The sequence below is a fragment of the Megascapheus bottae genome, chromosome 21, assembly GCF_031878675.1.
Source record: "Megascapheus bottae isolate mThoBot1 chromosome 21, mThoBot2.hap1, whole genome shotgun sequence".
NCBI lineage: Eukaryota > Metazoa > Chordata > Mammalia > Rodentia > Geomyidae > Megascapheus > Megascapheus bottae.
Window position 1 is genome coordinate 24,208,464 of NC_143529.1, and position 20,164 is coordinate 24,228,627.

General features: G+C 57.1%; 2 protein-coding genes across 3 annotated transcripts; both read left to right on the plus strand.

Moving 5' to 3' along the window:
• Slc11a1 (solute carrier family 11 member 1) lies at nt 1-7,777 on the plus strand. The gene is made up of 13 exons (XM_090354388.1): nt 1-72; nt 317-436; nt 2,125-2,231; nt 2,599-2,669; nt 2,988-3,055; nt 3,223-3,378; nt 4,377-4,535; nt 5,389-5,478; nt 5,577-5,696; nt 6,066-6,215; nt 6,760-6,833; nt 7,384-7,537; nt 7,653-7,777. The coding sequence occupies exons 1-13, from the start codon at nt 1-3 to the stop codon at nt 7,764-7,766; spliced, it is 1,455 nt and encodes a 484-aa protein (XP_090210514.1). The 3' UTR covers nt 7,767-7,777.
• Nucleotides 7,778-13,575: 5,798 nt separating this feature from the next.
• Ctdsp1 (CTD small phosphatase 1) lies at nt 13,576-19,022 on the plus strand. 2 transcript variants are annotated; one of them, XM_090354807.1, is made up of 7 exons: nt 13,576-13,953; nt 15,323-15,471; nt 15,774-15,878; nt 16,008-16,064; nt 16,634-16,726; nt 16,820-17,005; nt 17,352-19,022. In XM_090354807.1, the coding sequence occupies exons 1-7, from the start codon at nt 13,887-13,889 to the stop codon at nt 17,478-17,480; spliced, it is 786 nt and encodes a 261-aa protein (XP_090210933.1). In that variant the 5' UTR covers nt 13,576-13,886; the 3' UTR covers nt 17,481-19,022. The 2 variants fall into 2 exon arrangements, with proteins under 2 accessions (XP_090210933.1, XP_090210934.1); XM_090354808.1 differs by having other exon boundaries at nt 15,777-15,878.
• Nucleotides 19,023-20,164: the final 1,142 nt, after the last annotated feature.

The window sequence follows — 20,164 nt, forward strand, 5'->3', positions numbered from 1 at the left end:
ATGAGCATCGCTTTCCTGGACCCGGGGAACATTGAGTCGGACCTTCAGGCTGGCGCTGTGGCTGGATTCAAAGTGCTGAGTTGGAGGCCTGAAGGAGGGGGAGATCAGATTAAGAGTGTGGAGACCCCAGTTTGTCCTGGGCCCTCAGGGTGGCTTATAGGAATGGTTCCAATAAACCAGAAAAGGGCCCCAGCCAAGGGGAGGGACTGGTCATCCACTCTGCCCTCCCATCCTCTCCCCATGGAATGTCCTGGTTTTTGAGGGGGCCATGTGGGATGGGTCTTTCTGGCTGACAGCCTCCTGGGCTTCTTCACAGCTGCTCTGGGTGCTGCTCTGGGCCACTGTGCTGGGCTTGCTCTGCCAGCGCCTGGCCGCCCGGCTAGGCGTGGTGACTGGCAAGGACTTGGGTGAGGTCTGCCACCTCTACTACCCTAAGGTGAGCTGGAGGTGTGGGCCCTGGGCAGGAAGCCTGAGCGTCCATGAGTGGATAAATATGTCATCTCCACTGGGCTTCCCAGATGCACTGACAGAGGACAAGACAGACTCAAACTACTATCGTAATAAACTGAGAGGGTCAGGGGAGGAAATTGAACTAAGGAGGCTAAGGCAGGAGGAGTGAAAGTTCAAGGTCAGCCTGGGCTACACAGTGAGTTCAAGACTATCCCAGCCTGCATAGTGCCACGGTCTCAAAAAAACAAAAGCTCCTAGCTACTCAAGAGGTTTGAGGATCAAGGTGGGAAGCCAGTCCAGGCAGACAAATCTGAGAGACTTTATATCCAATTAACTATCAAAAAGCCAGACACCGGGGCTGGGAATGTGGCTTAGTGGTAGAGTGCTTGCCTAGTATGTAGGATGCCCTGGGTTTGATTTCTCAGTACCACACAAACACAAGACAGCACTGTGGCTCAAGGGGCAGAGTACTAGCCTAAGGCAAAAGAAGCTCAGGGATTATGCCCAGGCCCTGAGTTCAAGCCCCAGGACTGGCAAAAAAAAAAAGCCAGCTATAGAGGCGTGGTTCAAGTGGTAGAATATCAGTAGTCTGGAGTGAAACAGCTCAACAAGAATGAGAACTTCTGAGTTCAAGTCCCAGTACCGGCACTAGTAAGCACACACAAAAGGAAGGAAGGCAGGAAGGAAGAAAGGAAGGGAGAGAGACAAAGAAAGAAACAACAAACTGGAGGGGACATTAAACTCTAGGGCAGGACTTGCTCAGGGCTGTCAGCACAGGGATGGTCACAGCTGGGCGAGACCCTGGGGACTTGGTTGCTGTCATAGCCCAGTCAGGAACATAGAAATCACAGCACAAGATTTCTTTTTTCCCCCTGAGGGATTTAATGTGAAAATTTAGCCATTTGACCTATGGAAGGGCTGAAAGGGCAGAACATGTCAACAGATTTTAGAAAGCTGCTGTACCCCTGGCTGGGCCCAGAGCTCATTTATTGCTGAGCTTCTAGAAACATTTCAGCCACTGCTTCAATGATAGTCAGTGTTGCTGGAGCTCAGATCACCTCATGTCCTCACTGGGGTGCCGCTGACAGAAACACCACCGAGCAGGGGAAGTGGTTTCTGTCTCCTTCCAATCTCTGAATTAGCCCCTTTTCTTTGGCTAAACCAACATAGACGGTGTTGGGTAGTTTGTAAAGAAATTTAAGCGGAGGATGCATCTCAGGGATAGAGCATTTGCCCAAGGTATGCAAGGGTTCAATCCCTAGCTTAGGAAGAAAGGAAGAGAGGGAGGAAGGGAGTGGAGGGAAAAAGAGTAAAGTTTAAGTAGCTCACAGTTCAGCATTTCTGGAGGTCCAAAAGCATAGTCCTGACTTCTGCTCAGCGTCTAAATTTCCACCCTTCTCAGCAACTGCACACACTAGGACCACGCTTCCACCCCGCTAGCAAAGGCTTCTCCCTCAAAGGCATGCCACACTTAACCCACATCCAGACCACGGCCATCTCCCATTCAGCACTTCTTGCAAAACCTAATTGGAAGCTAGCTGCAGGATCATCCTGCAAATGTAGTTTGTAGGTTTCTGACCCTGAAACAGCATGCGGTGTGGAAAGCTGGGTGTAGGATGAAGCAACCATCAAATCACTGGTCCCCTTTTAAGGAAGCAATGTCTCTTCCCTTAGGCACCCCGCACTCTGCTTTGGCTGACCATTGAGCTGGCAATTGTGGGCTCAGACATGCAGGAGGTCATCGGCACAGCCATAGCATTCAATCTGCTCTCGGCTGGACGGTACAGCCCCAGGGGTCACCCACTTACCACTCGGGCCAGGGATAGCTCCTACCTCTTCCCCCAGGCCACATACCTTCTTGAGTCCATTTTATCCAGCTGTTCCTTCTAAGATAAAGCTGTCACTCTCTTTCTCCAGAATGTAAGGTAATTTGGATAAAGTCACACGGACTGGAGTTACACAGCTTTCAGGATTAAAACCCAGAGCAACCTGGACCTTAAAACTGGCTTTGCTCTTTCTGGAATGTTCCTTCCATTTTCAATACACCCCCTCTCCTTTGGGGGCTCCTGCTCCCACCACAGTCTTCCCTCTGGGGTCAGGAGTTCCGGGCCCTTGGGACAAGACTGATTTGGGTCACTGGGATTTCAGAATCCCACTCTGGGGCGGCGTCCTGATCACCATTGTGGACACTTTCTTCTTCCTGTTTTTGGATAACTATGGTAAGGAGCTACCAGCCTCACTGGGTTGGGAGAAAGGAAGCTACAGTGAGCAGAGCCTGGGAATGGCTGCCCATTCCACTGGGGAATGGGGTCACCTTGGCTCCCTCCCTCTGGCTTTGTGACTGGAGCAAGTACTGGGCTTCTGGGCAAAGAATTGCACAGCATTTGGGCTGTGGTGAAGCTTCAAGAAGGTAATATATGTTAAGCCCTTGGCTGGATGCCTGGAACAAAGGACTCCAAATATCAGCCATTAATAATTGTTTACATTGCAGGTTTTTCATTTGTCTTGTTTGTTCTGCTCTTGGGCCCTGCCTTTAGGGTTGCGGAAGCTAGAAGCTTTCTTTGGATTTCTCATTACCATTATGGCCTTGACCTTTGGCTATGAGGTCGGTACCCGTGTCCCACTATCTGCACCTATCATTCCCCTCCTTCCCCAGCCTGAAGCCTGGGGAAAGTGGCCCTCAGCCAGATCCCTAAGCAGCTGGGAGGGGGTGCAGGATGAGTGGTGGCAGCTGCTTCATCTTTAGTGGGCTGATCAGGTTCCTCCCCGCAGTATGTGGTAGCCCGCCCTGCACAGGGAGCCCTCCTCCGGGGTCTGTTCCTGCCCTCCTGCCAGAACTGTGGTCAGCCTGAGCTTCTGCAAGCTGTCGGCATTGTTGGTGCCATCATTATGCCCCACAACATCTACCTGCACTCAGCCTTGGTTAAGGTGAGCCCGGGACAAGGAAGGTACGGACGCCTCTTCCTTACATCTGGGCTGGTCAGGCCTGGAGAATGGAGGCCTGCCCCTTGTCTCCTTTTAAAATTCAGACAGGGGCCCGAAAGTTTGGCCTAGTGGTTAAAGTGCTTGCCTAGCCTGCACGAAGACCCAGGTTCAATTCCTCAGTACCACATACATAGAAAAGAGCCGGAAGTGGTGCTGAGGCTCAAGTGGTAGAGATCTAGCCTGGAAAAATCCCAAAGACAGTGCTCAGGCCCTGAGTTCAAGCCTAGGATTGGCAAAAATAAATAAGTAAAAAAATTCAGGTAGAAATGAATCCCTAACTATTCAAACTGTAATGATGGCACATACACAATGTGCTAGGAGCTGAGGATTCATATATTAACACTGAAAACAGTCAAGGCCCCTCCCCTCTTAGAATTTGCATTCTAGTGGGGAAGAAGCGGGGGGTTGTGGATTATAAAAGGTACTGTCAAGGAGATAAAATAGACGTGTGATAGGCAGGGACTGGACAAGGCAAAGGGACTGGACACCGGCAATCCTGACTTCAAATCCTGCAACTGTCAGGTTTACAAGAGCCTGGCATGCTGCTCCATGACATACTGGGCAGGGCACTGGGCTCACACCTGTAATTCTGGCTACTCAGGAGGCTGAAACCTTCAGACTGTGCTTTGAAGCCAGAGTAGGCAGACAAGTCTGTGATACTCTAATCTCTAATTAGCCATGAAAATGCCAGAAGTGGAGGTGTGGCTCAAAGCGGAGTGTCAGCCTTGAGGTAAAAAGCCCAGGAGAGATGAGGTCCTGAGTTCAAGCCTAGGACTGGCGCATGTGCGTGAATGCACACACACACACACACACACACACACACACACACACACACAGAAACTGGGGTTTGGAGAAAACATGGGTAGAGGAAGTGTGAGTGTAGAGGCACTTTGGGTGTCTCTGAAGAACTGTGGAACTTCTATCACTCTTGACCTTCACAGACTCGGGATGTAGACCGAGCCCGTCGGGGGGACATCCGGGAAGCCAACATGTACTTCCTGATTGAGGCCACCATCGCCCTGTCTGTCTCCTTCATCATCAACCTCTTCGTCATGGCTGTCTTTGGGCAGGCCTTCTACCAGAAAACCAACCAGGATGCGGTGAGGCACACTTGCCAGGTCCCACCCACCTCCCCTCTCCCCATGCTCCTAGCCTCTTCTAGGGACGCCAGGCCTGGCAGTGTCACCTGCTGAGTCTGCATGGGGAGGACTAACTAGGGCTTATAAACCCTTGGCTTCAAGGCCAGGCGGCTGAAGGGCTGAGATATGCGGCAGTGTGAGGAAGAAGAGACTCCAGGGCATTAGAATAGTCTCTGTGGCAACACAGCTCTTATAACCGAAGCCAGGCTGGAAATTGAGTTGCTAGGTATATTCTTCTCCACTTTAAATTATGGTCACAAATTATACTAAAGAAAAACAAGCTGGGCGTGGTGGCTCATGCCTGTAATCCTAGCTACTCAGGATGCTGAGATCTGAGGATCAAGATTCAAAGCCAGCCTGGGCACAAAAGGACTTGAGACTCTTGGTTCAAGGGTAAGGAAGTAGCCTTGAGCTGAAGAGCTCAGAGACAGTGCCGAGTTCAAGCCCCAAGACCATCCACCACAAAAAAAGAAAAAGAAAAAGAAAAAGAAAAGCCCAGATACTCAAAAGGCTGAGATCTGAGGATCACAGTTCAAAGCCAGATGGGCAGAAATGTCTGTGAGATTTATATCACCCATTAATCACCATAAAGATGAAAGTGCTGCCTAGAGCAAAAACAAAACAACACAACAACAACAAAAAGCCAAAGGAGAGTGTAAGGTCCCGAGTTCAAGGCCCAGACCTGCCGCAGAGAGAAATTAAAAAAACAAACCCAAAACACAAAACCTGCCCGGCAAAGTGTGCTTACCAGATTCAGCCTGCTGGCCACCGAGCTGACCCTCCCGTTTCCCTCCCACTGGCCCGGAAACTGCAGTTCAACATCTGTGCCAACAGCAGCCTCCACGACTATGCCAAGATCTTCCCCAGGGACAACAACACAGTGTCGGTGGATATTTACCAAGGAGTAAGAGCAGGGACGTAGTCCTGGGACGCCCCGCCCATCCAGGGGCGGGGCCTGGGCGGGGGCGGGGCCTCGCGCTGACCACACCCTCATCCCTCCAGGGTGTGATCCTTGGCTGCCTCTTTGGCCCTGCAGCTCTCTACATCTGGGCTGTGGGTCTCCTGGCTGCCGGGCAGAGCTCCACCATGACGGGCACCTACGCGGGACAGTTCGTGATGGAGGTGGGGTGGGAAAGCCATGGGCACAGGTCAACAGGCAGATCCCTGGGGCTTGCCCAGAGCAGCCCAGAGGATGCTCCCATTAGCCCCATCTTACAGATGAGAAAATGGAGGCAACTTTCCACAAGCGGCAGATAGGACAAGCAGAGCCCTTTTCCCCAAATTGACGAAGCTTGAGCAACTGCTGGGGGGAGTGTTGTGGGAAGAAGCCCTCATTTCTCCCACCCATTCCCTCTCCAACTAGGGTCAGAGCTGCCCCCTCTCTTCAGAGGCCAAAACCTGTCCTCCCAGGCATGCCACGATCTGAGATGACTCAGATCCCTCCTCTGGTGTCTCTTATCCTGTCCCTGACCAACCCCCGCCCCCCTCCAGGGCTTTCTGAGGCTGCGCTGGTCCCGCTTTGCCCGGGTCCTCCTAACCCGGTCCTGTGCCATCCTGCCCACCGTGCTTGTGGCTGTCTTCCGAGACCTGAGGGATTTGTCGGGCCTAAACGACCTGCTCAACGTGCTGCAGAGCCTGCTGGTGAGAGTGGGGACCCAGGAGCCTTCTCCAAGTGGAGCCTGGGGGTGGGGCCGTCTAGACCAGCCTCTGTCCTAAACACACCTGTCCTAAAGGTTCGCAGGCACAATCCACAGCCACCTAGGGAATAGGAATCACCGTCTTCACACACACACACACACACACACACACACACACACGTGTGCTTGAACTCGAAAGTCTGGGCACTGCCCTTATCGTTTTCACTAAAGGTTGGTGTTCTACCACTTAAGCCACACCTCCACTTTTAGCTTTCTGGCTGGTTAAGTCTAAATAACCATCTTTTGGATTTGTTTACCAGCCAGACTGGCTTTGAACTAGGGTCCTCAGATCTCAGTCTCCTGAGTAGCTAGGACGACAGGCCTGGCTACCCAGCTACCATCCTCGGTTTCCAGAGCCTCCACATACTGTCTCCTGTTCAGAAAGCAGGCAGAAGAGGAGCCAGGCACAGAGAGCTTGTCTAAGGCTCACAGCCTTTCATGGAAGGGGGATCCCTCCCTGCTTCACCCCCTCCTCTCCCCTCCCCCAGCTCCCCTTTGCTGTCCTGCCCATCCTGACCTTCACCAGCATGCCTGCCATCATGCACGAGTTTGCCAATGGCCTGTGAGTACCCTCATCCCAAGAAGTGAATGCGAGTACCACACTCCATCCTCACTACCAGTCAGAGGTGGGGACTACTGCCCTGACCTAGAGGAAGCCACAAAGCCTCAGAGATGTTTCGGAACTTACACAGGGTCATGCAGCTTTTGAATCTGAGGTTATGGCCTGTTTCTAGAGCTTGAGCTCCCCCCTACTTCTTGGCAGACACTGTTGGTGTCAAAGGCAGCTTCCAGTCGCTCCCAAATTCCTCCTCCAGACTCCTCTGGTCCCTGGAGCCCTAGGCTAAGACCTGCAGCCACAGAGTGTTGCCTATCCCTTCCCCAGAGTTAAGGCTGGAGTGGTGGGGTACTTAAAAGGAGCCTTGATTTCTCTGGGACCTGTGCGTTTAAGAGGGAGAAAGAGGACAGGAAGAGTATCTGAGCCAGGCCTCACAGCACAGGCATGAGGGGTTTGCCCATCCCTGTTTCTGGCTGGGTGCTCCAAAGGAGAAGAGGAAGCAGGCTACCCAAGAGCATTCAGCCAGTCAGTCTGGAATCTCTCTCCTGTCCCCTAGGTTGAGCAAGGTTGTCACTTCCTGCATCATGACTTTGGTCTGCGCCATCAACCTCTACTTTGTGATCAGCTACCTGCCCAGCCTTCCGCACCCTGCCTACTTCAGCCTTGTAGCTGTGCTGGCTGTAGCCTACCTGAGCCTTACTATCTACTTGGTACTGTGGGGGGGGGGGGCAGGGGAGGGAGGATCTGGGAGTGGAGAAGGCAAAAGGAGAGCCTGGGCTCCTCCTGAGTTCTCTACTCCTCCACTCATGGTTGTCCCTTCTCCAGGTCTGGACCTGTTGCATTGCGCATGGAGTTGCTTTTCTGAGCCACAGCTCACACCAGCACTTCCTGTATGGGCTGCCTGAAGAGGAGCAAGAGGATGGGAGGAGGTCTGGGTGAATTCCTCTGTAGGGAAGAATGAGGGGCAGACTGGCCTGCTAGACACAGAGGCCGCAGGGTGGAGCAAGACACGTGGAGGCGGGCCACGCCCACCTTCCTTACCTTTTCTAGTTCAAGCAAGTGCTTAATCTCTGCCTCAGTGCCCTCCTCTGTAAAATGGGCACTTCACAGACTTTTCATGGATGTAAACTATTTTAATACAATACCCCACACTTGGGACTTAAACATCATTCACGCTTATAACAACCCCTAGCACGCGGGCTACGGAGGCAGGATAGAAAAACAAAGGTCAACCTCTATATAGAAAGATCCAGTTTCAAAAGAAAAAACAAAAACAAACACAGGAGGTGAACTGACAAACCTGGGGACACAAGGCTCTGTCTGGAACTTTAACTGACCAATGCTTAGGACATGTTAGCTCCTCTTTCTCCCGAAGGGCTAGGAAGGAAACTCCACAAAGCTCAAAATCTAAAACAGCAAGAAGAATGGTTCATTCCTCCTGGCAGCAGTCTCTCCAGTATGCTAGCAGGAAAAGCGAGGTTCTCTCTCCTTTCGGTGCCAGCTCATGAGGAATCCAAGCGTCTGTGCTTTGGAGACCTAATTCTTTTGCCGTCCCGGGAATCCAGTGAACGGGACTCCTGGGCTCTGACTCCCAGCTCCCCCTAAGGACCAAGACTGTCTCATCTTTTTGGGCGAGCTGCGGAGTAGATGCTGGAGTCTCTCTGTGAGGGGCCTCAGACGCCACCTCCTTCGGGGGAGGAGGAGGGGTTAGCGGTGTGGGCGGGGAACCCCCTTCACTGCTGGGAGCGGCCGGGCACCCCTTCGCCCCTAGCACAGACCGTACTTTACCGACGCTCCCTGAGCAGTTTCTAGGCTCCCCTAAGTCCCTCCTCTAGACGCGTCTAGTCCCGGCAACTCCAGGCTAGGACTTGCTGGGGAAGCCGCGGCGACAGGGTGTCGCCTAGCCCTTCCCCAGAATCGAGGCTGGGGCGGGTGCGGTGCTTGCTAAGAGCCTCGATTTCACGGGGGCGCCAGTTGAGCACTGCGCTCCTTTTGGGGCGCTTGTTTATGGGAAGTATTTCCTCTTTCTTAAAAGGGCAACGAGGAGGGTGGGGCCCACAGGGGAGAAAGGATGGGACCGGACAGGTCTGGCCCTGCTGGAGCCCACGTAAGAGAGGGAGACCGGGCGAGAGGGATGCCCACTACCCTTTTCCGGGCTTGTGAAAGAAGATGGGGCCCAAGACAGCTGAGGAAGGGGGGGGTAGTGAAGAAAGGCATCTCTCTCCCAGATCCCTTCTTCAACTTCCCCAAATGCCCCTACGTGCACCTCTGCCTTCACTCATTCGCTTTGCATTACTCGATTGGCAAGTCCCGAGCTAGAGGTGGGGGGAAGCGCTGAAGGAGAGGCTGTCAGCTGTCCAGGGGCTCAGGCTGGCGCTGGCTTGTGGGAGCTGAGAAAACAAGTCTAGCAGGCACAAAGCCTGAGAAAAAGCTGGAAGTGGTGCTGTGGCTCAAGGGTAGAGAGCTAGCCTTGAAAAGGCCCAAAGACAGTGCTCAGTCCCTGAGTTCAAGCCCAAAACTGGCCAAAAAAAAAAAAGTAAGAAAGAGAAAACAAGCATCAGCCACTACCTGGCATGGTGATGGTGAGGTGAAGGCCACCTGACCCCAGTGGAGACAGGTGGTTTTTGTTTTTTTGGTGGCTTTTGGTTTGATTTTGTTTTTGCCAGTCGTGGGGCTTGAACTAACTCTGGGCCTGGGAGCTGTCCCTGAGCTCTTCAGCTAAAGGCTACCGCTCTACCCTTGAGCCAAGCCCTATTTCCTCTTTTCTGGTGGTTAATTGGAGATAAGAGTCTCAGGGTCTTGCAGGGCTGGGTGGCTCACGCCTGTAATCCTAGCTACTCTGGAGGCTGAAATCTGAGGATCAAGGGTCAAAGCAAGCCTGGGTACAAAAGGATCTGAGATTCTTGATTCTTATCTCCAATTAACCTCTAGAAAACGGGAAGTGGAGCTTGGCTCCAGGGTAGGATGGACGACTGGAGCTGAAGAGTTCAGGGACAGTACTCAGGCCTAGGGGTAGGGTGGTAGCCTTCAGCTGAAGAGCTCAGAGACAGTGCCCAGGCCGAGTTCAAGCCCCATGACCCACAAAAACAAAAGGGCCCCAGTGTTTTTAGTGCCTGGCTGGCTTTGAATTGCAATCCTCAGATCTCAGCCTCCTGAGTAGCTAGGATTACAGGTGTGAGCCATCATGCCTGGCTGTCCTTTCTTTCTTTCTTTCTTTCTTTCTTTCTTTCTTTCTTTCTTTCTTTCTTTCTTTTTCTGTCCTGGGCTTGAACTCAGGGCCTGAGCACTGTCCTTGGGCTTTCTCAAGGTTATGCCACAGCTCTTCCACTTGTGCCACAGCACCACTTCTGGCTTTTTCTATGTATGTAGTACCAAGGGATGGAACCCAGGTCTTCGTGCATGCTAGGCAAACACTCTACCAGTGGGCTAAACTCCTGGCCCTTTTTTTTTTTTTTTTTTTTTTGTGGGTAGACTTCAGCTCCAGTCTACCGTCCTACCCTTGAGCCAAGCCCACTTCCTATTTCCTGAGGGTTAATTGGAGATAAGAGTCTCAGGTCCTTTTGTGCCCAGGGTTGGCTTTGAACTGTGATCCTCAGATCTCAGCCTCCTGAGTAGGATTTCAGGCATGAGCCACCCCGCCCCCTGGCCTTTTCTTTCTTTTTTTGTGCTGATCCTGGGGCTTGAACTCAAGGCCTGGTCATTCATTATTCCTGAGCTTCCTCCTGCCCCCAAGGCCAGTGCTCTACCGTCTGAGGTACAGCTTCAGCTATTTTCAGGCTTTTTTGGTGGGAGGGGGAGCTTTGAACCATGATCTTCAGCTCTCAGTCTCCAGAATCACTCCCATTACAAGGCCTTCAGTGCTGGATTTTGAAAGCTAAATAGAAAGGGATTCGTGTGGGGAGAGAGTGGGGTAGGGAAGGGAAGTCCTCTGGAAGTTTTCAGATCTGGTTGGGAAGGACTAGGTGCTGGGGGCAAGGATGGGTGGGCTCCACCCAGGAAAAATTAAGCCTTGGGCTCCAGAAAGATGAGGACCAGAAGAGTTGGTTTACTCTGGGCCTAGGGCAAGGGTTAGCGATGAGGTCAGGCCAAGGTCAGTCATTTCCCACCAGAGTGGCCAGGGTTTGGGTCCCAGGCCCCCAGCCTGCTAGGGAACTCGAGAACTCGAGGGAGGAGAGCATCTGTGGTTCTCCAGCCGGTCCTCCATCTGACTCCCAGGGTGGGTGGGGGGTGAGTGGGGTGGTGAGGCCCCCCACTCCCACCCTGTCTTTCTACACTGGCCCAACCCTGCCAGGCAGGTTCGAAGCCAAAGGCGCTGGCTGGAGAGATTTGCCCTCAAGATCTCTCCACTTCCTCACCATTCCTTTCCCCCTCGCAGCCCGTCCTCTGCGCTTCCTGGGGACGCAAACAACCTTGGGAGAGATTCTGTGAGGAAGGCAGCCCTCTGCCTCGGGATGGCCCCAGCTTCTCCACTCGTCCGTTTACACTGCTACCCAGGCAGGAGAAGAGCCAAAGGGCTCCCTGCAGACGGTGGGCCTGGGCCGCCTCTCCTGGGAAGAGACCCATCTCGAGGGCTTCGGGTGGCAATGGGGGTGCTGGCGGGATTCCTAGAAGCCCCTGGTGTAGGGTGGCCAGTATGGAATGGCGCAAGGGGTACAGCGGCCCTGAGGGTCCAGGGCTGTCCCTGGGAAAGCCAGCTGGGATCCTGACCTAGAGAGAGGAAGGCGCCGCCCCACCCATTCCTGGGATCCATTCGGCCCCGGGGTCACTCTTCCTTTCGGAGCCAGGGCCGGCGGGGCCGAGCGTCTGGATCCGAGGCCGGGGCGCCACCAGCCGGCCGCGGGAGGAAAGGCGCTGCGCCGAGGGGAGGACCCCGGTGTCGGCGCGCCACTTCTGGGACCTCTCTTTCCTTATCTTGAAATGGGAGGCGAACGCGAGGTCGTCCTAACCCAAGAAAAGGGGGACCCAGACGAGGCCCGGGAACAAAGCGGCGGTGAAGACGATCCAATGCAACGATGGCGGTCCGCGTGCGCCGCCAGATGAAGTGGGCCTGGCCCCGGGATCGAGCGCGCCCCGGGATGGGGGCTGGCGAGCGCGCCGGCGCGGCCCCACCCTCCCCGCGCCGTCCTCGCCGGCGGGGCCCAGCGGACGCGCGCCGCGCTCGCACCCCGAGGCGGGACGGGCGTCGAGGCTCCCGCCGCCCCGCCCCGCCCCGCCCCGCCGCGGCCCAGGCGGAGGGGGCGGTGCCCAGGCGTGCCTGTCGGGGCTTGGCGTTATTATTTTTAAAAACTGTGAACACACAGTGCAGACGAGTGGAAGGAACTTCAGAAACCAGTTAAAGAAAAAAAGAAAGACGCAGCCCCGCATCGGTGGCTCGCACCTGTAAGATCTGAAGAACGAGGTTCGAAACCAACCCCACACAAGAAAGTCCGTGAGACCTTCTTTTTTTTTTTTTTTTTTTGTGGGTGATGGGGCTACTGCCCTACCCCATAAGCCACAGCACCACTTCTACTTTTCTAGTGGTTAATTGGAGATGGTGCCGGGCTGGTTTTGAACCGCGATCTTCAGATCTCAGCCTCCTGAGTAGCTAGGATTACAGGTGTGAGCCACCACACCCGGCTTCTGCCCCCCCCCCCTAGTCCTGGGGCTTGAACTCAGGGCCTGAGCACTGTTCTTGGGCTTTCTCAAGGCTAGCACTCTGGCACTTGAGCCACAGCACCACTCTGGCTTTTTTCTGTGTATGTGGTACCGAGAAATCGAACCCGGGTCTCTGTGCCTGCTAGGCAAGCACTCTACCACTAGGCCAAACTCCCGGGTCTGTGAGGCTCTCATCTCCAATCAACAACCCAAAAGTCAGAAGTGGAGCTGCGGCTCAAGTGGTAGCGTGCCAGCCTTCAGCGCAAAAGTTAAGGGACATTGGCCAAGCACACACACACACACACACACACACACACACACACACACACACACACACACACGGAGCTGACAAGACTAGGGCGCGCTTCCCCAGGGAAGAACTTGTGTGTAAATGCGGAGCCCCTCCCCATGTTTGGACTCCTGTATCAACAGTTGCAGTCTGCGGGCTGCGCGGAGCAGTGGGGAACTAGGGAACGGGTCCAATCGCAAGGAATGTGTGTCCCCCCACAATCCAGATCGGGGAGTGGGGGGGGTCTTGGGGAAGAGAATGAGGTCTCCCCAGAGGTGGGGCCTCCAGGTGCTCCGGCGACAGGTGAGGCGGTCTGGAGAGGTAGGCAGAGCCGAGCGTGCCTGGACAGGGAATTGGATTTTTCACATTCTAGAGACTCAGATTACCTCTCCCCCGAGACTAGTGGGCGGTGGCGGTCACCTTCCCCGCGCGAGCATTACTTTATGGACTTTGCGCAGCTGTCAGGAGCTAGGAAGGAGCCCCCGCCCCCCGCTCACGACCTCCCTGCAGCGCTAGACACTAAGCCCTACAGCACAGACGAGTTAGCCTTATCCTCTATCCCAAGCAGCAAACCGCGGAAAGGCAACCAGTGCGCCCTCCGGCCTAGGCGCCGCCCTCGGGCCCGCCCCGGCGCGGGCGCCCGGGGCGGGCGGGCGGGCGGGCCTAGGCCGTCCGAGCTCCACCGCCCCGACCGCGGGTTGGGTCCTGCCCTACTACGCAGCCGCAGAAGCTGCGGCGGGCGGCAGGAAGGGAGGAGACGCCCCCTGGACAGAGGCAGGAACCCGGCCCGCCTCCCCGCCCGCCGAGTCGTCCGGGCCCCAGAAGTGATGAAAGCCGCGGCCGAGGCCAGGTCACGCCGAAGCCGTTGCCCTTTTAAGGGGGAGCCTTGAAACGGCGCCCGGGTTCCATGTTTGCATCCGCCTCGCGGGGAGGAAACTCCATGTTGTAACAAAGTTTCCTCCGTGCCCCCTCCCTCCCCCTCCCCCTTAGAACCTGGCTCCCCTCCCCTCCGAAGCTCGCGGGGATCCCTCCCTCCCAACCCTCCCCTCCCCCCCGCGCCCCGATTCCGGCCCGAGCCGGGGGGGAGGCCGGGCGCCCGGGCCAGAGTCCGGCCGGAGCGGAGCGCGCCCGGCCCCATGGACAGCTCGGCCGTCATTACTCAGATCAGCAAGGAGGAGGCGCGGGGCCCGCTGCGGGGCAAAGGTACCGGGGCGGCGGGGAGGGGGCCGCGGCCCGCACGCGGCGGGAGGGGAGGGGGCCGAGGCCGGGACCTTTCCCCGCGCTGCAGCTGCTGCCACCGCCCGGGGCGCCCTCCTAGGCTGGGCCGAAGCCCCAGCCCGAGGGAGCGGGGAGAGTTTGAACTCGTGGTGTCTTAAGAGGCTGGGCGGGGCCTGGCGCCTCTGGAGCGCATTGGTGAGTTTTGGGAGAGAAACTGAGGCAGGGGTAAAGAAAGGGGCTCCCGGGCTGGCGGTGCCCGGGCGTCGCCCCCTCCCCCCCATTGGCGCCAATGGGGCTGGCGGGTGGGGGGTGAGGGGGCCGCCTGCAGGCCACCCTCCGAGACTCCGCCCCCTCCTGGCTGGGGTCCGGGCGGGTCTTGGGAAGGGGCGCACGGTGACAGCCGGCTGGGGAGGCTTGGCGGGATCTCCCGCCAACACACGGCCACGTTCCTGCAAACTTGCGCGTCACGGACGGAGGCGCAGAGCCCCGCGGAGGCTCCGAGTCGGGGGAGGGGGGGACAGCACTTTCCAGCAGTCGCCTGGGCTCTCTCGGCGAGAACCCATAGTCTGGGCGGGCTCGCGGCGCCCCGCCGCAGGCCCGAGGGCGCGGGGCCTGTGCACACTCGCACCGGTCGGGGAAGCCGCTCTGCCCGCCGAGGCGACGCCCCTGGAGCCAGCCCTGCAGCACTCCCGCCATCCCCCACCGCGAGCGGTCCCCACGGCCTGGAAGACCTCCCAGACCTGCCCTCCTTCCGCTCGGGCCTAGCTCCACTGGGGGCTCCGGGCGGAGGTGGAGTGGGACAGTGGACGGTGGGTCTGTCAATCAACACTCGGTTGCTAGGCGGCAGGTGGGAGGTCTGGGCGGGCGAGGACGGAGGCGGGGCTGACCGATGGCTCCGGGACACGGGCCCCACACCTTTGGACAACACCTCCTGTCTCTGGCCCTGCCTCCCGGAGGACTTTGAACCCCCGGGGGTAGACGGGATGGAGGTGGAGTGGGAGTGGACGTCGGTCCCCCGGGCCTTGGCCCTCCTGAGCAGGGACTGCTCTGGTAAGATTAGGATCCAGGTGATGAAGGCCCGAGGGGGGGAAAAAATCACCTATTTCCCTGGTCCGGACCACTCACTCCCCAAGGTACCCGCACTAGGCTTTTCTGACCGGAGCTGCAGGGTACCTGGAGCAAAGCCTGTGGGCGGGGGGGGGGGGGGGGGGGGAGGGCCTGGGGCATTCCAGGGAGGTGCAGACCCACCTGTGTGTCCCTTAGACAAGAGCCATTGTCCCTGCTCAGGGGTAAGCACCTGCACACACGTGCACACCTCTGCATGCCGCTCCTCAACCTGGCCTCCTTTCTTCAGGTGACCAGAAGTCAGCCGGTTCCCAGAAGCCCCGGAACAGGGGTTTCCTCCACTCGCTCTTCTGCTGTGTTTGCCGAGATGATGGGGAGCCCCTCCCCGCCCATAGTGGGGCCCCTCTGCTTGTGGAGGAGAATGGCACCATCCCCAAGGTGTGTGGTGACAGGGAGGGAACTCGGGGAGGGTCTACAGGCTCAGCTTTTCTGCCCTACTTGGAGAGGGGGCAATAGCGTCACCCAGTCACTGTACCATCTGTGCCACCCCCAAATGCTGCCAAGCTCTGAATGCCTCCCTCCTTGGTAGTGAGAGAGGGGCTCACAGAGCCAGGTGGCCCAGAGCTGATAGGGCCAAGGCTGGAAAGGGCATGGAATGTCTCACTATTCTAGTGGGTTCTCAGGGCCAGGGGAAGGAAGCCTGTATAGGTAGCATTCCAACCAGCCCCCACTCTTCACAGCAGACCCCCGTCCAGTACCTGCTTCCTGAGGCCAAGGCACAGGACTCAGATAAGATCTGCGTGGTCATTGACCTGGATGAGACCCTGGTACATAGCTCCTTCAAGGTAGGCCCTGCCCAGCATCCCTCAGCCCCATAGCTGCAAAGGAGGGCTGCCCCAGGTCGGGAGGGAGGTCTCTGCGGCCCGGACCCCTGGGACCCCATCCCAGCTCCAGCAGTTCTTTTCCCCCCACAGCCAGTGAACAACGCTGACTTCATCATCCCTGTGGAGATTGATGGGGTAGTCCATCAGGTGAGGGGCTGGGGGAGAGGTGATGGGCTTGCATTGACCCTCCAGACCCAAACCGGAGCGATCCCTAGATGGGACTTAGGTGGATGTGGAATAGCCCAGGCCCAGAGAGGAGGTGAAACATGCCCCAGGCCAGAGTGGGGTCCTTCTCCTAGCCCTGTCTTGCTGTACCCTCTTGCCCATCCCTGCCCGGGACCCAGTTCAAGTAATTCAGGATAGGTTGTGTGCTGTCCAGCCTGTTCTCCATTACTTGGCTCGGGGGCCGGTGCTCTGCAGCCTGGGGTGAGGGGACAGACTCGGGTTCCTTCGTTTGGCTGAGGCCAGGGTGGGGGAATGAAATGGGAATTAGTGACCCATCTACGAGATGGGATCTGAACTGGTGGGGCTGGAAGCTTTTCTTTGTTCTTTTGGGAGGGGGAGTGATGGGGTGGCTGGCTAGGGTTCACTCATGGGGTCTGGACTAGCTTCCCTGGACTTCTTGGTCTCCTCCACCATTCCCTCTGTCCCTCAACACCTCCCCGCGCCCCCCCCCTCCTGTGGGCCAGCAGCCCCCTCACTGGCTTCCCCCCCAGGTCTACGTGCTGAAGCGGCCCCATGTGGATGAGTTCCTGCAGCGAATGGGTGAGCTCTTTGAGTGTGTCCTCTTCACTGCCAGCCTTGCCAAGGTAAGCCCCCCACCCTCCCGTCCACATGCAGCATGCAGCATCCAAAGTCCTGGGCCACGCTTGGCCCTGAGATGACCTACTTCCTACCCCTAGTACGCAGATCCAGTAGCTGACCTGCTGGACAAGTGGGGGGCCTTCCGGGCCCGGCTGTTTCGGGAGTCGTGTGTCTTCCATCGGGGGAACTATGTAAAGGACCTGAGCCGGCTGGGGCGAGACCTTCGGCGGGTGCTCATTCTGGACAACTCCCCGGCCTCCTATGTCTTCCATCCAGACAATGCTGTGAGTGCGCCCCATACCCAGAGAGGGCTGAGGTTGCCTTGGTTTCTCCCACCTCACCCAGAGCAGCAAGGTTAGGGGCTGGGTCCTTTCCATTGCTTTGTCCTGCCTTGCTCCCTTGTGCTTCACTAGTGGGTCCGTGCCTGCTTGTGCAGGTAGGAGTGACACAGCACGGTGCTTTGCACGCAGTAACACTTAAGTAGGACTTTGTGATTATTTTGCTTTGTTGTATATATAAATGTATTTTACTGGCAGTTGTAAAAAATAAAAAAAGTGTGCCTAGGGCTGACCTGGACACTGTATAACCAGGGACCCCTGCCCCCCTCACCTCCCTCTTCCTATTTCCCAGGTTCCGGTGGCCTCATGGTTTGACAACATGAGTGACACAGAGCTCCATGACCTGCTACCCTTCTTCGAGCAGCTCAGCCGAGTGGATGATGTGTACTCAGTGCTCAGGCAGCCAAGGCCTGGGAGCTAGTGCGGTGCCATGGGGCCAGGACCTGCCCCTGACTGAGGCCCACACCACCTCCCATGCAGACTGTGGGTGCCACCTGTGCTCTGTTAAGAAAACCTACCGGCTGCACCACATTTGCAGCCCCAGGAGAGCCACCCCAGGGGAGCCGGTGTCTCCTCCACAGACCCCACTACGCTGCACCAAGGACGATGAGCCCCTGGGTGCCCCTTCCACCCCCCACACCCCCTACCCTCCAGTCAGTGCCTTCAAACCTCCTTTCCCCTTTTCAGGGAACCTGGAGGGCCCTGCCTGCTGCTCCTCTTTCTTTCTCATGCTGCCATGTTTCTCTCTACTGCCAAATCAGGCCCCTTAGCTCCCGTTGTTTTGGGGAATGGGCAGGGTTTCTATTGCCTCATGCCTCAAACCCCCAGCCTGGGAACCATGGATGCCAAGTGCCTTACATAGAGCTCTTCTGCCCCCCCCCCCCCCCAGCCCTGCAGCAGCCTACAGAGAATAGGCTGCAGAGTAGGCTGACCTGGAATCAGCCGGCTCACCCCTCTTGGGACTGATAACACCCCCACCACCAGTTTCTGCAGGGAGTGGGGAGAAAAGAGAAGTCTGTTACCACTTGTAAAAACAGCTGGGGTTCTACCTTCAGAACCCCACAGTCCAGCTTCTCCAAGCTCATGGCAGGGCTGCGGCCCACATCCCTTAAGCCCTGACTCCTTCTGCCTTAACTGCCCCCAAGGCCTTGGGGGCTTAACTCCCCCCAGTTTTTGTGGCCTGGGTGTGTGTGGGGGGTAATAGGCAAGACCCTCTTGTGGTGCCATATATATATGTATATGTGTATATAGATTTTTAAAGGAAGGAGAGGGAAGGGTTGACATTGAGACGGCCCTCCCTCACCTTCCTGGACCCAGAAATTGGGGGGGGGGGAGGGAAAGGATTTTTACATTTTTTAAACTGCTATTTTCTGAAAGGAACAAGCTAGGCCTACGGGCTGCAGGCCTTGTCTTTTGTCCCTCATAGTCCCTTTATTATTATCATTAAAAAAGTATATATTAATTGAGCACCTTCTGTGCCTGGCAAGGAGCTAGGCTCCCCAGCTAAGGGAGTTAGGGGAATTTTTACCCTTTCATTGGTGCCTCCCTCACCCACCCGACTTCATCTGTGCCTTTAAGGTATCTGCAGGAGATAGGAACCTTTTGTGGGGTTGGGGGTTTGGGGGGAAATCTCCAGGTCAAGTTGTCTCCCTCCTGGTCCCAACCCACCCCCTGCAGCCTCCTTGTCCCCTGCTGGCTGGGGACAGCTACCAGGACACCCTGCCTTCCAACTCTTGACTTCTCTGTTTCTGAAACCCCTCTGCACACATGCTGAGTCTGGAGGTGAAGGCCTTGGACTCTCCCCGGGGTCTAACGGTTAAGTGCCAAGGGAATGGGCGGGGAGAAGGGGGGAATTACGGTGTGTGGTTGGTGGGAATCTGATGACCTTCCCGTTTAAGTGCCTTCTCTGACTCAAGAGCCTCACCGTTTGTTAAGAACTAAAAGAGAAAGCCAGACCCCCCCATGCTGCTCCTGTGGTTTTTGGGGAGGGGTAGACGCGGTTGCACAGAGGCTTGCACAGCTCGCTCCAGAGGCGGGGCTGGGGGAAGGGGCTGCGGAGGAAATGGGGCAGAGGTGAGGGCGCAGCTTCGGGGCGCGTCGGCGCGCTGTGGAGTTGCTGTGCCGCTCCGCCCGAGCGACAGGATCTGCAAAATGGAGACACTTGGGTCAACACCTGGGCGCCGGGGCCTAGGGACCCTGTGCGGTAGAGCAGAGCGCCGCCGCCTTCCGTCCCTGGAATGCGCGCGGGCCGGGGTGGGGCCGGCCGGAGGCCGCGCTCGGCGGAGGCGGAAGGGCTCGGCCGGGCTGACGTGGGCGGATCTGGAGGCCGCCAGCCGGGGCGGGGCGGGGCCGGCGCCCGGACACCGCCCGGCCGGATTGGCCGCGCCCTGGCTCCGCCTCGCTTCCGGACCCCGCCCGCCAGGGTCCGCGCGCTTCCTCTGCAGGGCGGGGCAGGAAGTGGCCTTTCCCCACCGTCCCCCGTGTGTCTGCGCCTGCTTGGCCCCCTTGCTGACCCCTGGAGGCCTCGCTGCCCTCTCTGGACTCTCAGGACCTCGTCCTCCTCAGCTTGTGCATCCCCTGCACCCTGAGTCTGGAAGGGGACCCGCTCCGTCTACCCCTCCTCTCATATGGGAACTTTGGGACCCCCCCTCCACTCGCAGGGCAGGACGCGCGCGCCCCCCACGTTAATCTCTCCCTGTCGGTCCCCTCCTGGTGAATCTGCTCCTAAACCCAGTGTGCAGGTGTGGGTCACCCCTACGTCTGGGCGCAGGAGGTGTGAAATGGCCTTTATTCCATCCTGACCCTCACCCTTCATGATGACTGGACAGAAACACCCGAAAGCACCCACCTGGCTAGAGAGGCCCGCCTTCCCAGGTGCCAGCTCCTAACTCTGGACCACACCAGGAAGGCCTGGGATGGTCAGTTCCCAGGCTTGGGGCTCGGCCCATCCATGGAGTCCTGCTCTCTTTGCTACTCTATGCAAACCCCATTGGTCTCAGATTTGCATCCCGAGGCCCAAACATCTAGAGGACCCAGCTTCAGGGAGACCAGAGGTTTCCTCTATGCCCACCCACCCCAGATTAGACTGAACCACAGTGTGGATGC

What these genes read in the sequence shown, in the direction of transcription:
- Slc11a1 (XM_090354388.1), top strand. Translation starts at nt 1, where the DNA reads ATGAGCATCGCTTTCCTGGACCCGGGGAACATTGAGTCGGACCTTCAG. An exon ending in CCTGTTTTTGGATAACTATG is followed by an intron (nt 2,670 to 2,987) that starts GTAAGGAGCTAC and finishes CCCTGCCTTTAG; the next exon opens with GGTTGCGGAAGCTAGAAGCT. An exon ending in TGAGCCTTACTATCTACTTG is followed by an intron (nt 7,538 to 7,652) that starts GTACTGTGGGGG and finishes TCCCTTCTCCAG; the next exon opens with GTCTGGACCTGTTGCATTGC.
- Ctdsp1 (XM_090354807.1), top strand. Translation starts at nt 13,887, where the DNA reads ATGGACAGCTCGGCCGTCATTACTCAGATCAGCAAGGAGGAGGCGCGG. An exon ending in TCACTGCCAGCCTTGCCAAG is followed by an intron (nt 16,727 to 16,819) that starts GTAAGCCCCCCA and finishes TCCTACCCCTAG; the next exon opens with TACGCAGATCCAGTAGCTGA. An exon ending in TCTTCCATCCAGACAATGCT is followed by an intron (nt 17,006 to 17,351) that starts GTGAGTGCGCCC and finishes CCTATTTCCCAG; the next exon opens with GTTCCGGTGGCCTCATGGTT.